The sequence below is a fragment of the Aphis gossypii genome, chromosome 1, assembly GCF_020184175.1.
Source record: "Aphis gossypii isolate Hap1 chromosome 1, ASM2018417v2, whole genome shotgun sequence".
Classification (NCBI taxonomy): domain Eukaryota; kingdom Metazoa; phylum Arthropoda; class Insecta; order Hemiptera; family Aphididae; genus Aphis; species Aphis gossypii.
Window position 1 is genome coordinate 35,185,760 of NC_065530.1, and position 12,617 is coordinate 35,198,376.

General features: G+C 29.6%; 2 protein-coding genes across 2 annotated transcripts; both read right to left on the reverse strand.

Annotated features, from left to right (window-relative positions):
* Window positions 1-1,457: 1,457 nt before the first annotated feature.
* On the reverse strand, window positions 1,458-2,838 carry LOC114130899 (carbonyl reductase [NADPH] 1-like). The gene is given in 2 exon segments (XM_027995973.2): window positions 1,458-1,840; window positions 1,843-2,838. Coding segments are annotated over 2 exon segments (834 nt in total). The 5' UTR covers window positions 2,585-2,838; the 3' UTR covers window positions 1,458-1,748.
* Window positions 2,839-4,585: 1,747 nt separating this feature from the next.
* On the reverse strand, window positions 4,586-9,509 carry LOC114130900 (UDP-glucuronic acid decarboxylase 1). Its single transcript, XM_050197047.1, has 8 exons — window positions 8,983-9,509; window positions 8,068-8,327; window positions 7,399-7,684; window positions 6,335-6,448; window positions 5,966-6,153; window positions 5,757-5,889; window positions 5,266-5,420; window positions 4,586-4,708 (listed from the first exon to the last, which is right to left on the reverse strand). The coding sequence occupies exons 1-8, from the start codon at window positions 9,041-9,043 to the stop codon at window positions 4,631-4,633; spliced, it is 1,275 nt and encodes a 424-aa protein (XP_050053004.1). The 5' UTR covers window positions 9,044-9,509; the 3' UTR covers window positions 4,586-4,630.
* Window positions 9,510-12,617: the final 3,108 nt, after the last annotated feature.

Consider the following 12,617-nt stretch of genomic DNA (forward strand, 5'->3'; position numbering starts at 1 on the left):
ATCTCTACTCTAAAATCTTAATATAGAAGTCTATATTTTTAAAAAAACAATAATGTTACCATGAATCTTCGATCAATGTCAACTTATTATAAGAAAAAATACAATTACAATGTACTTATGTAAATAATTTCAAATGTTCAAATGTTGACAAAACTAAATATTTAAACGAATATAAGCAATTTTAATTGTTTTGTTGTAATTCAAAAATGAAAAAATACATCATTCGTGGGTATTTGAACTTTTACATACTATATTATTGTTTTTATGTATATATAACACATAGTATATACACAATATTTTCAAATGTTAGTACGGCACTACGGCATGCCGTAATGCTCGTAATCGTAGGCTAGTATTGCAAGTACATTATATATATTTTTTATACATATTGTGGGCATTTGTACCTACGTTTTTGGACGTTATAGGTAGGTTGAAGCTACCGAGATCCGCGTTCGACAGTTCTCTGATATTGTTCATACATACATACTGTTCAGTGTTCATACATATTATGGATAAGTTATATTACATTATTACCTATAACTATAAATAGTAAATGTACCTATAGATTAAGTTAATTGGCCGATTACGATGATGCAACGCCGTACAGCGTTAATATATAGGTATAATACCTATAATACTACGATAATTTCGTATTAGGTATTTGGTTCTAATTTTTGTTATCTGCTAATTTTGATGGTTTTTTTTTTTTGCCGATTACTACTGCAACTTCTGTCTTCTACTACTACTTAGTACTTTCTCATATCTCATGAATCATGACCGTATGTATGTTAATAATTATCGACAATAATTAACCTCAATTCTAACAAATTCCCGCTCGAATTCCTATAATCATAAGATATACCTACGTATCATCACTTTTTTTTCACATATTATAACTAAAAATATATATGCATAAATTTGTTTGATTTGCACGAAAATTGTTTCAAATTACGAACAATTAAGTACAGATTATTTAATAACATATATTGGAGGAATATTGGTTATACTTTTTACTTAATTAATGCGTTAATTATATAATAAATAAATGGAAGTCATAATTATTTTAAAAGAAATGAATATTTTAACAAAAATTAATTGCGTTGTCAACACATACACACATTGTAAAATCAATACATTCATCACTTCGTTCAGAATCTAAACAAATTGTTGTTTTGAAACTAAATACATACATAGCAGTAGTCTGTAATACGAACAATAAAATACCTTTTACCTTAAAAATAATATACAGTTTACGTTTAACGGAGTAGGGTAAACGTGCCGGGGGCGTGTAGTCCGTCGTGGACAACGCCGTGCAGGCGACCTTAGCTAGTCTTAATATTTTCAATCGATCAGGAATTCAGGAACGACCGAATATTATACATTTTCAATTTTCAAAGTCTCGACAACGGGTGTCGGGTATTGTAGGTAGGAATTATAGTCAAATACACGGTAAATGATTGTGATTAAAAAAATATTATTATATTGTGATAAAATATATATATCATCTGTAAAACAGCACAAAAGTAACACAGTTTGAGCAGTGCCAAATCGAATAATATTTAACAATAAACATATGATTTTCGTAAAAAAATTCACAATATTAAGTATACGGAATGTGTGTACGAATAGAGTATAAACGCGTGTAGACTTGTAGTTTGATTCTAAGTACTTTGTATACGTGAAAAATGGCGAGTAGCACCCGTGGCCGGGCATATCGTCGTCATAAAAGCGGCCGTCGTCGACGCGCCTCAACACTGGCACCAGTCCTTGACGGTCTTGTCGCACCACACGTAACGGCCCTTGACGTCGCTTTCGCCCGGCGGCAACAGGGACAGGTAACCGGAGCTTCGGCGCCCTGTTCGATGGTCAGCGGTCCCTTGTGACTGGTCATGTCCGTGTCCACGTACCCGGGATGGACGCTGTTGACGACGATGTCGGCCCTGGGGTCCGCGTCGAACGCCCTCTGCTGCACGAACGTAAGCGCGCTGACGGCCACCTTGGACACGCCGTACGCGGTGGACGGCCATCCGAACTGCGCGTGGTCGCCGGCCTTGGCGCGGTCCACGAACTGCCGGACCAGCGCGTCCAGCTCGTCGACGGTCAGCTGGGGCGACGACAGCTTCCGCTTGAGCTCCTCGCCGGGGATCACGGACAGGCGGCCCGCGGAGCTGGACAAGTTGACCACGCGCGCGCCGGCCCTGAGCAGCGGGAACAGCGCGTCGCACACGGACCGCAGGGCGAAGTAGTTGACGCGCACCGTCTCCTCGGCCTGCACGCCGAACGGCTCGGTGGCGGCCGCCTTGAAGGCGATCGCCGCGTTGTTGACCAGCACGTCCACGCCCGCGTAGTTGTCGGCCACGAACGCGGCGAAAGCGGCCACGCTACCGGCGTCGGTCACGTCCAGCTGATGGAACTTGGGCTTCAGGCCCAGCTCGTTCAGCCGTTCCACCGCCGCCTGGCCCCTGCCGACGTCCCGGGCCGTCAGGTAAACGTCGCCGTCGAACAGCCGGCACAGGTCCTTGACGATGGCGTACCCGATGCCCTTGTTGCCGCCCGTCACGATCGCCAGTCTGGTGGTAGCCATGTCCGATATGAGTCGTCTGCTGTCGCGGGTCCTCCGAAGTGTCGGTCAGCGTGAATCGAGCTCGCTAATGAGACGGAATCGAGTCGAGTCGACCGAGTTTATATAACCGCGATTACTCGTAAGTCGTAAGTCGTCAGCCGTATTTATATAACAACAGGTACGTAATATTTATTTATATTATACTTATCTATGATTTATCGCTCGAGCGTAAAACTACGAACTGTCTTCCCGTTTGTTATTGTTGAGTGGTAGTTGTTGTTTACGGTCTAGGCAGCTGATAAGGTCCGACGACCGTCTAATCCTTATCAGCTGCTGTCCGGTTAGTTCGATTGTTACTCGCGAGCGCTACAGGTCAAATACTATTTGAGGTTATGTACGTATTTGCGATTTTCTAGGGATGGGAAAAATGAACCATTTATCGATCGTCTGAATCGAGCCGTTTGAATTATTGAATTGATTCGGTCCAATGAATCGTTCGTTTGACTTATTATACATTTGGACATTAATTGGTACCTAATGATAATCAAATGACAAACGAATCGATTTTGAATCATATAGGTGATGTTTTACTTTAGATTTAAAAACAAATCACTTAGTACTATTGTCTATTACATTGATAAACCTTAGGTATAACATTTTAAGAATGATTTTCATTCTCGTTTTGGAAAGGTTCTATATTAATTCCCCGATTTGGCGCCTTTCCCTATTGGCTTTTCATCTGGGTATTCTATTATAATAATTAATAATACACTATTTTCAACTTGATTAATATATTCAATATAGTACGCATCGTTTTATTTCAACTAAAAGTTTTTAATCGTCAGAGTATACTGTGCCCAACAATATTTATTTTGATTATAAATGATCGAAAAGATGATGAATAAAAATCTATATTTGTTTTTTATTCCAAAATCATCTCTCGAGATTTAAAATATATATAATAATAATGTGGTCGGTGAAAAACATTTTTGTACAGACCAAATTTGAAAAAAAAAAAAACATTTAGTTGATAAAGTTTGGAAATATTGTTTGTTATATAAGTTACCGGTCACTGTCCACTAATAGTTACACAACTATTTCATTATTAACGTACTGCTAAACCAATGTTTTGATTTTAAAATAAATAATTCACGAGAATACAATTAACAGTACATTGAACTCGTGTATATTTTAATCGTTTTAAAAAAACCATATATTATAAAACCAAAATTTGTTACAGTATGTATATTTTGTTCATTAATAACTATTACACTAATTAAATTTTTTAGAACCATTAAAAAATATAAATACATACTATTTGTTTTCTAATTCACAGTGACGCAGAAAATTGTGCCGAAGATTTTTCGATAATTTTAATTCAGTTAAAAATTAAAATACATAGATAATTAATAAATAAATAATATTATAATATGTCTAGGTAAATTATCCGATATTTTCATCATTCTATTGAAATAATTTTAATAACATTGGCTATTTCATATTTATTAATAAAAATATTATACTTTGTTATTTACTTTGTTCTTTATTTATTTCATACAATTGACAGATTAACCATAGATGACTTATAACCTTTATAACCTTTTTTAGGAATTAGGAACAAACATTGTAGAAAACCAAAGTTTACATAATTTCATATAGGTAATTTTCTGACAATCAAATAATAATTCTTCGATTAAAAAAAATATATATTAATTTTACTCAACAGATTTAATTATCAAACGCAACGAAAGGAAAATAACTACATAACACATTAAGATAAAATGTTATAGAGATCACAGAAGTTTACAAAAAAAAAAAAAAAAAATACTAATAAATATAAATATAAATATAAATAAAAAATATTTGTCACATTTACATAAATAGTGCACTAAATTTTCATAGAATCAGTTTAAATTCAATAATAGTTTCAATAATAGTATCAGTAATAGTTAACAAATTTAAAAATAATTAATTATATAAAACATATAAAAACATCATTTTTCACACTAATTAAAATAAAAATTCATAATTCATCAGTATTATAATATAATATTCAAGTATTGTACATCAAACATTTTTTTGTGATTTCTTTATTTCTTGTTTAAAGTAGTCAATTGTCATTTTTAAGCCTTCTTTTAAACCCACCTGTAAAATACAAACATTATGTTAATTATAGTGAATAAAATTACTTTTTTTTAAAACAATTAATGGTAATAATATCGAAATATTAAACTATTTTATACAATAAATTGGCTGTGCTTGTTAGAAGTTGATTATTGATGTAAAACTCATAGTTTTGAATCATATAATTATTTTATTGTGATAAAATCCAGATTTACGAGTGCACACTGCATATATGTATTCGGTAAATATGTATTTCTGTACGTAAAAGCATATACATTAATAATTGTACCCACTCTATTTATTAATGTAAATTTATAAATATTTATTAAAACTAGGAATAAAAATGATAAAATTACATTGTATAAAATTGTTTAATAACCATTTTACTTTTTTCACGCTAAACATAAAGTGAAAGTTAAAAAAGTTTATAGTTAAGTTTTAAAACAAATGACATTTTTAGTTTATATTATATGAAAAAGTATTAATAATATACATTCAGATCAACATGAAAGTCTAAGTACATATTATTTACTTTATGTAATATGTATTAGTACAAACTACAAAACCATTTAATATACCTTAGGCTTCCAATTTAAATAAGTCATTGCTCTTGTAATATCTGGTTTTCTTCTTTGAGGGTCATCTTCTACAGCAGGTGTTGTAATTACTTTACTTTTTCCACCAACTAGTCCTTTAATTATTACAGCGAATTCTGTAATATATAAATAATATACTATTTATCAATATTTGACTGGTAATTTTTAAAAAAAAAAACTTTGATTTTAAGTTAAATGTATATATTTATATGTTGTAAAATACTACGTCATAGACAATAGCTTTTAGACACCAATATAAATTGACTTGGTACAGTTTTCATATTGTTTAAACATATTTTTTTTAATCTTACACAGATTAAAAATGATTTATTATGGACATTTGATTGACAATTACATCAAAATATGTTTTAACATTTAATAAAATAAGCAATTATATAACTGTATTAATTTTATACTTATTTACTTAACATTTTTAAATTTTACAATGGTATTGAATCAGTGGTAAAACTTACCGTTAATGGTATGTTCAGTTGGGTTTCCAAGATTGACAGGCTGGGTATAATTAGAATCCATTAAGGCAATCAATCCATTTACTAGATCAGATACATATTGAAACGAACGTGTTTGATTACCTCTACCATACACCTACAAAAAAATATTGAAAATTGAACAAATAATATTCTATTAATTGGAACATATTGTATGACATAGTACTTCTTACAGTAATTGGCTCATTTCGGAGAGCTTGTAATATAAAGTTGGAAACTACTCGTCCATCATTCATATGCATTCGAGGTCCATGTGTATTAAATATCCTGGCGACACGAACAGATACTTTTTCATGCTTTGCATATGCATAACTCAATGTTTCTGAAACTCTTTTACCTTCATCATAACAAGCACGGGGACCTAAGCAACAAAACAATTTTTGTTATTGGTTATTGGATGAAAATTTTAAACAACAAAAAACAATAAGTTTAACTTAAACTTAGAAATTAATGCATTAAGTACAATGTTTAAAGTTACTAATAAGTCTAAAAACTTGTTGCAATCATAACATAATAATAATTATACATTATTGAATATATACCAATTGGATTGACATGTCCCCAATAAGTTTCTGGTTGTGGATGTACTTCAGGATCACCATAGACTTCAGAAGTGCTGGCGATTAAGACTTTGGCACCTACTCGCTTTGCTAATCCTAAAATACAATTGTACTTGTTATAATTCAGAACTGCATTATTCTTCAATATTTTCTTACATAAATTATTATAATTCATAAATTTGTTTTCATCTAATGGCCATACAAAAATAAGATTATTAAGATGTATAAATAAGTCACAGAAAACAAAAAAAATGTTTAAGAAAAATACAAATGAACTACCACTCAAAATTTTGTTTTAAAAGCTTTGTTTAAGGAGAAACACATTATATAATTCTGTGATTAATTGTGCTACATTTAAAAGTACCAGTGAATTTTGGATCACTAGAGAAAAAATATTTTATTATTTAATTTTTAATGCTTAATCTGTAAATAAAAGGCATTAAACCCGCATGTACCATCTTACAAACTGACAACATAGTAAATTTGAGTTTAGTGATTCCAAATGTATATTGTTAACTAAAATATTAGAATGAATTGAATTTATCTAAAATAAAATTTAAAGTAACATTGTGCATTCATTATCTCATTGTTTTTTCATAATACTTTAATTTTTGAGCAAGTCATCCATATTATGTAAAATATAAAATTTAAAAATATAATAGCTAATAGTTTGAAAATTAAAATACTTAAACAAAGAACACAGATAATATTCTTAAATTTCAATTTGACAATAAATCAATTCACTATAATATTATGCCAACAAAATTGTAACAGCTAAACACAAATATTAAAAATGTATAAGACTGAGATAGCACTTACAGTTGTGATGTCTTCTTTTTTTTTAATATTACATAATAACTTTATATATTTATACTTAAAAATTAGTTCTACTTTTATAAAATTAAATTAATTAAAAAGTGTGCAAATATATTGTATTTATTACTATTTATGAATTTTATTAAATATTATAAATGATTTATTTATTGTTTTTTATTCTTTAATTTTTTATTATAGATTCCTTTATAGTATAGATATATTTTACAAACCTAACATATTAATTGTTCCTATTGTGTTAGTCTTAATTGTTTTTACTGGGTTAAACATGTAATGTGGAGGTGATGCAGGTGAAGCTAAATGATAAATTTCATCTACTTCAACGAAGAGAGGATTGACAATGTCTTGATGAATTAACTCAAAGTTAGCATGGCCAATCCACTGTTCAACATTTGCTTTAACACCAGTAAAAAAATTATCTACAACAGTAATATCATGACCATCTTTCATCAATCTATCAACCAAATGAGATCCAACAAAACCAGCACCACCAGTAACCTGAAAAATAATTTTATAACATTTAATATTTAAAATTAAAAATATATACTATATAGTAAATACAATTTCAAGGTTGATAAATTCCTTTATAAATCATAATAATTAAGTTATAATACTATATGTTATACTTGTTATTACATCTAATTTATATGAATTAACTTTTTCCATAGTAAAGTATTTTTTTATAACTATTACGCTCATTTGGTTATTTAATAAATATATTGAAATAACAAATAAACCAAAGTAAATAATGACATAAGCATTTATCATTTTTTACTTTTAATATAAAAGTATAAGGATTTAAAAAATAGATATTAAACATAGTATCTTAATTTTAAAATTGTATTTATGAATTTGGATGAAGATAATATTTTTTATCTTACCAGAATACGTTTTTTTGATCTATAGTTTAAATATTTGACATTAGGATAAGGCTTTCTAATACGTTCATCAAATCCTTGCATCTTGCTTTCCAGTTGTTCTATTTTCTCATTTGCAATAGCCAAATCATTTTTCAACTTATTAATAAGATTTATATTGAATTCAGATTCAGCAGATCCAAAAAGCTGAAACTCTTTATTGTTTGATAGTTGAAATTCTTGTTTAGGGGTACCATTATTTGATCTAAGGCAATAGATAATTCCTAAAATCATAATCAAAATATAAATAACAGTTAAGTTTATAATAGGTATAGTTCGCATCAAATGTATCAATGATGTGTTTAAATTTTATTTTTATAAAACAATAGTAGGTAGGTATTTAGTATCTAGAAACAAATATTCACTATGAAAAAGAATATTTTATTGCAAAATAATTTAAATGTTGAGTAAGGTAATCAACAGTAATCTGTTAGAATAAAAATTATTTTTTATAAGTTCAACATTATAGGTACTCTTAATATAGTATTAACTTAACTCAAGACAAGACTGTTGTCTCGTTTTGAAGTTTTGTGCATTTTAATTGTTAATAAGCTATTGGTAAGAAATTAATACCAACATACTCGAATAGCCAATAAGTCTAAAATAAAAATAAAATTTAATAATAAATATATTATAATGTTAGCGAGTACGGAGTGATTACGGTGAAAATAAAAAACGATAATATTCACTTTCAACGATGGTTTGCTGTGATCGAAATCAGTATTCAGTGTGTGGACCTATGCTTTTTCCCAATAACGGTGATGCGGTCAACAATTATTGACAACATCAAAATGTTTTTCGAAACCATAATCATCATTGACACACAAAAATTCGATACGGACGCACAATAATATAAATCTTAGATTAACGACGACTTACCCAACGACAGCAGGCCACTGCCTATTATCAACGCCAGTAAAACATTTATGCGGATCAACATTTGACGTCTTTACTTGGACGGGTCCGATGGGAACATAATGATATTGCGAACATTGTCGGTAATCGAAAGTTTTGCGGATAAAATTCGTTTCGGTAACAGCGGCACGTTAATAAATGGCGCGGGGGGGACGGTGTTAGAAAGACCGACGACGGCCGACGATATATTACTAAAATTAATTATCATTTAGTATTTACATTTTTTATTTGTCATCCATCAAGTGTCAAACGATTACATTATAATATTATAAACTATATATTATAAGCTATAAGCTATAGACATTGTTGTGTAAACGATTGGTAAATATTATTATTATTTTTTTTTTAATGGGACACTAATATTATATTATTAACAATATTAATGTATTAAAATTGTTTTAATTTTAATTTTAATATACTTATTAGTAAGTTATTATTGTTGTTACAGTAACACTCGCGACGTGCAAAACAGATGTCTGTTGGGTGGCGGGTGAAATGATTACTGATAACCGGTCGGCAATGTCCGTAATGATAACATTATCTAATATATTTTATTGTTTAGCAATTATCACGATTTTACTTTAGTTGACAGTTGTAGTTGTGGTGCCTATTTTTTTTTATAGCATAACTTGATAAGTCTTGATACAATATACCTACATTGACTACATTATAATATTATGTATACCTATTATACAAGATCGTTATTTGACAATTTTTAATAATGTTATCTATCTCAGTAGTCAGTAAATTCTTCAGTTGCCTTAACGCAATAACACGGTTTTCGTCGTTTTCTATTATCGTAATAATGTGATTCAGCATTTGTAGTACGTTGATATGGATACTTGAAATTTTTTAACAAAAAATACAAGATTTTTCTATCCATAACGTTTTATGTTGTTACATTTTTTTTTTTTAATTCAAATTTGGTCAATCCTAGATTTTAAACATTTTGCCCCTTACAATATGTGCCAGTAAGTCACTGGCACTAATTGGAAATTTCTATAACAGGCAACAGCTTTACAGTATATACTAGTAACCAGTATCTAACGGCAGTAACCACTTTATACAGTAGATACCTACCTGTATAGTGAACTAGTGATGATATTATACAGTAATAGCAGTGGTAGTTCATTGATGAATTTATACAATTATAATTTATAACTAAGAATACAGTACCTATACGCAGATTACCGATATAGGTACTTAGAAGTACGGTTTTAAAGAACTTAAATAATAGTACACCAAATTTTCTCACAACAAGGTATTGTCGTATTGATAATATTATAGTATGTATAACAACTTTTTTAATCTGTTTGATAGGTCAAAGAACAGTTTTTTTTTCTAAAGATTGTGTAACTTCCACTTAAAGATTATTTTCATAGTCAAATAATATAGTAAATTGTGTTCTATTTATTTTTTTTTTCACAATAAAATTTAGCTGTGAGATTGTGAACCAAGGACAGCCACAGCTTATTTTAGTGTCAAACAGATATGAATTTTTTAGTTAATTGGTTAAATAAAAAAAATGCTTTTACATTTGTAGGTACTTGAATATAATAATAATTAATAATTATTATTATAATATTCAATATAATATACAAACCCTTATTTTTGTGATAAAATGTAGGTACACACTACACGATATAATTTATTAATATCTTTTTTTTTTTTACCTGTTATAATTTATTAGTTATTATTTCTATTATATTGATTATAATTTAAAATAAAAATAGTAAATATTTTACTTCAAAAACCTATAATTTATAGTACCTACTTATAGTATAGTAAATAATTAATTTTGAGAGTCTTTTATATTTCTATCTATAGATAGATACCTTACTATATTAGTATTATAGAGGTTATAGAGTTAGCGTTTTTTTATACCTTACCTGTATTATAACAAACAAACAATAAAGTACCTATTTCATTTATAGGAAATCTTGAAATATTAAATAAATAATGTAGAGCAGCGGTTCCCAAACTGTGAGGCGCGTCTCCCTTAGGAGGCTCAAGCATTTAGCAGGGGAGACGCGAGCCGTGTTATTTTGTCATAACAATAAAAATATTTTTATATTTAAATATTATAAATTTGTTATTTATTTATTCATGGGAGGCGCAATTATTTTTTTTTATTTTTAGGGTAGCGTAGTAAACTAAAAAAGTTTAGGAACCGCTGATGTAGAGTCTTTACGGTTTACTATGTTTATCTCTACAAGTGTGTATAATCTTGAGTATGTTTTGTAAATGTTTTTATAAAGAATAAAATTCAATAATAAATGAATACCAATTTATTGGTAAAATTATTTCATTGTATATTCTCTACCCTCGCAAGTCGCAGTATTATACGTATTTAATTCTCATATTTTTAATACAAGTTAAATAATGTGTTAAATTTATTTTGATATCAAATATTTTGAATATGGTTTTTATAAACGTTATAAAACAAATAAAGCAATAAAGTATTAATCTTGACTCGAGGATCAGAGAAAGTTGAAGAAAGAACTGATTATTACTTCGTAAATAAAATGAGGAGCTTTATTAATATCTATTAACTATGCATACTATTAAAAATATAAATATTGATTAATATTATTATGAACCTTTTTAAGACTTTTTTATGTTACGGAACATATGATCAGCATAATAATAGAAAATAAGGATGGAAAATAGTATGTACATCATTGGCGGTCGGTCAAAATCATCTATCCAACCACCCAAAAAAGTTCCTCTGCGGATTAGACTAAAATCACCAACTTCCTCTTCTGAATCCTTAAACAACGAAGAAAGCTAGGGAACAACAGTCAAACATTAACTTTACGCTCCCCCTCACCCGTGCCACTTGATATTAAATTTACGAAGACCATCACTACCAGAGTAAGGAAATTGCTCTCCATACCACCCATTTTCAAACACGTCCAGAATATCCATGGCGGAGAACTTATATGCAATTCAATGTTTTGACCAAGTATCTGTAAAAATAACATCGATTCCACTTCTAATCCAAATTAACTGTCCTGAAGAAACATCGTCCAGACTTGTCCAACAGTTCATGACCATCAACGAAATCGGCTTCCACATATTTGGAATACTTAAAGAAAAACCTCTACAAATCGCAAATAAGAGTGTCCCACTTAACATTACCGACGTAGAACGTGTTGAAGAACTCAAACCAAACTTTTTTAGTGCCTTTGAGAAAAATGGCAAAAGACTTTCATTGTATTTCAATTGGAACGGATGAAAAGTTCGCATAATAATCCAGTCTTCGATACGAAAACATCATCGAATTATTTTAACCGAAAATATTAAAGCCGACAGTATTTTAGCTGATAAAATTATTACAGCCGAAAGTATTTTTCTGTTTTGTAAAAGCACTCCTCTCGTTGAATATATACACGACTTTTAATTCAAATTTTTTTTTAAATTTTTTTAAAGGAATCAAACCTTAATCTGTTTTGAATATCATCTCGATTCAAAGCTACGCCGTGTAGTCTATCTGATGCTGCAGTTATATTTTTTGACATTTTAAACTTACAATATTAGGAAGAGTGCATAATCTCGTCGTCTTGAAATATAGCAGCAATTTAATATATAAATAAATA

Bases quoted from the DNA above. Each gene is read 5' to 3' on its own strand.
- LOC114130900 (XM_050197047.1), bottom strand. From the start codon at position 9,043: ATGTTGATCCGCATAAATGTTTTACTGGCGTTGATAATAGGCAGTGGC. The intron at 6,449-7,398 runs GTTTGTAAAATA...ATTGTATTTTAG, and splicing joins AGGAACAATTAATATGTTAG to GATTAGCAAAGCGAGTAGGT. The intron at 4,709-5,265 runs GTATATTAAATG...TGTATTTTACAG, and splicing joins ATTTAAATTGGAAGCCTAAG to GTGGGTTTAAAAGAAGGCTT.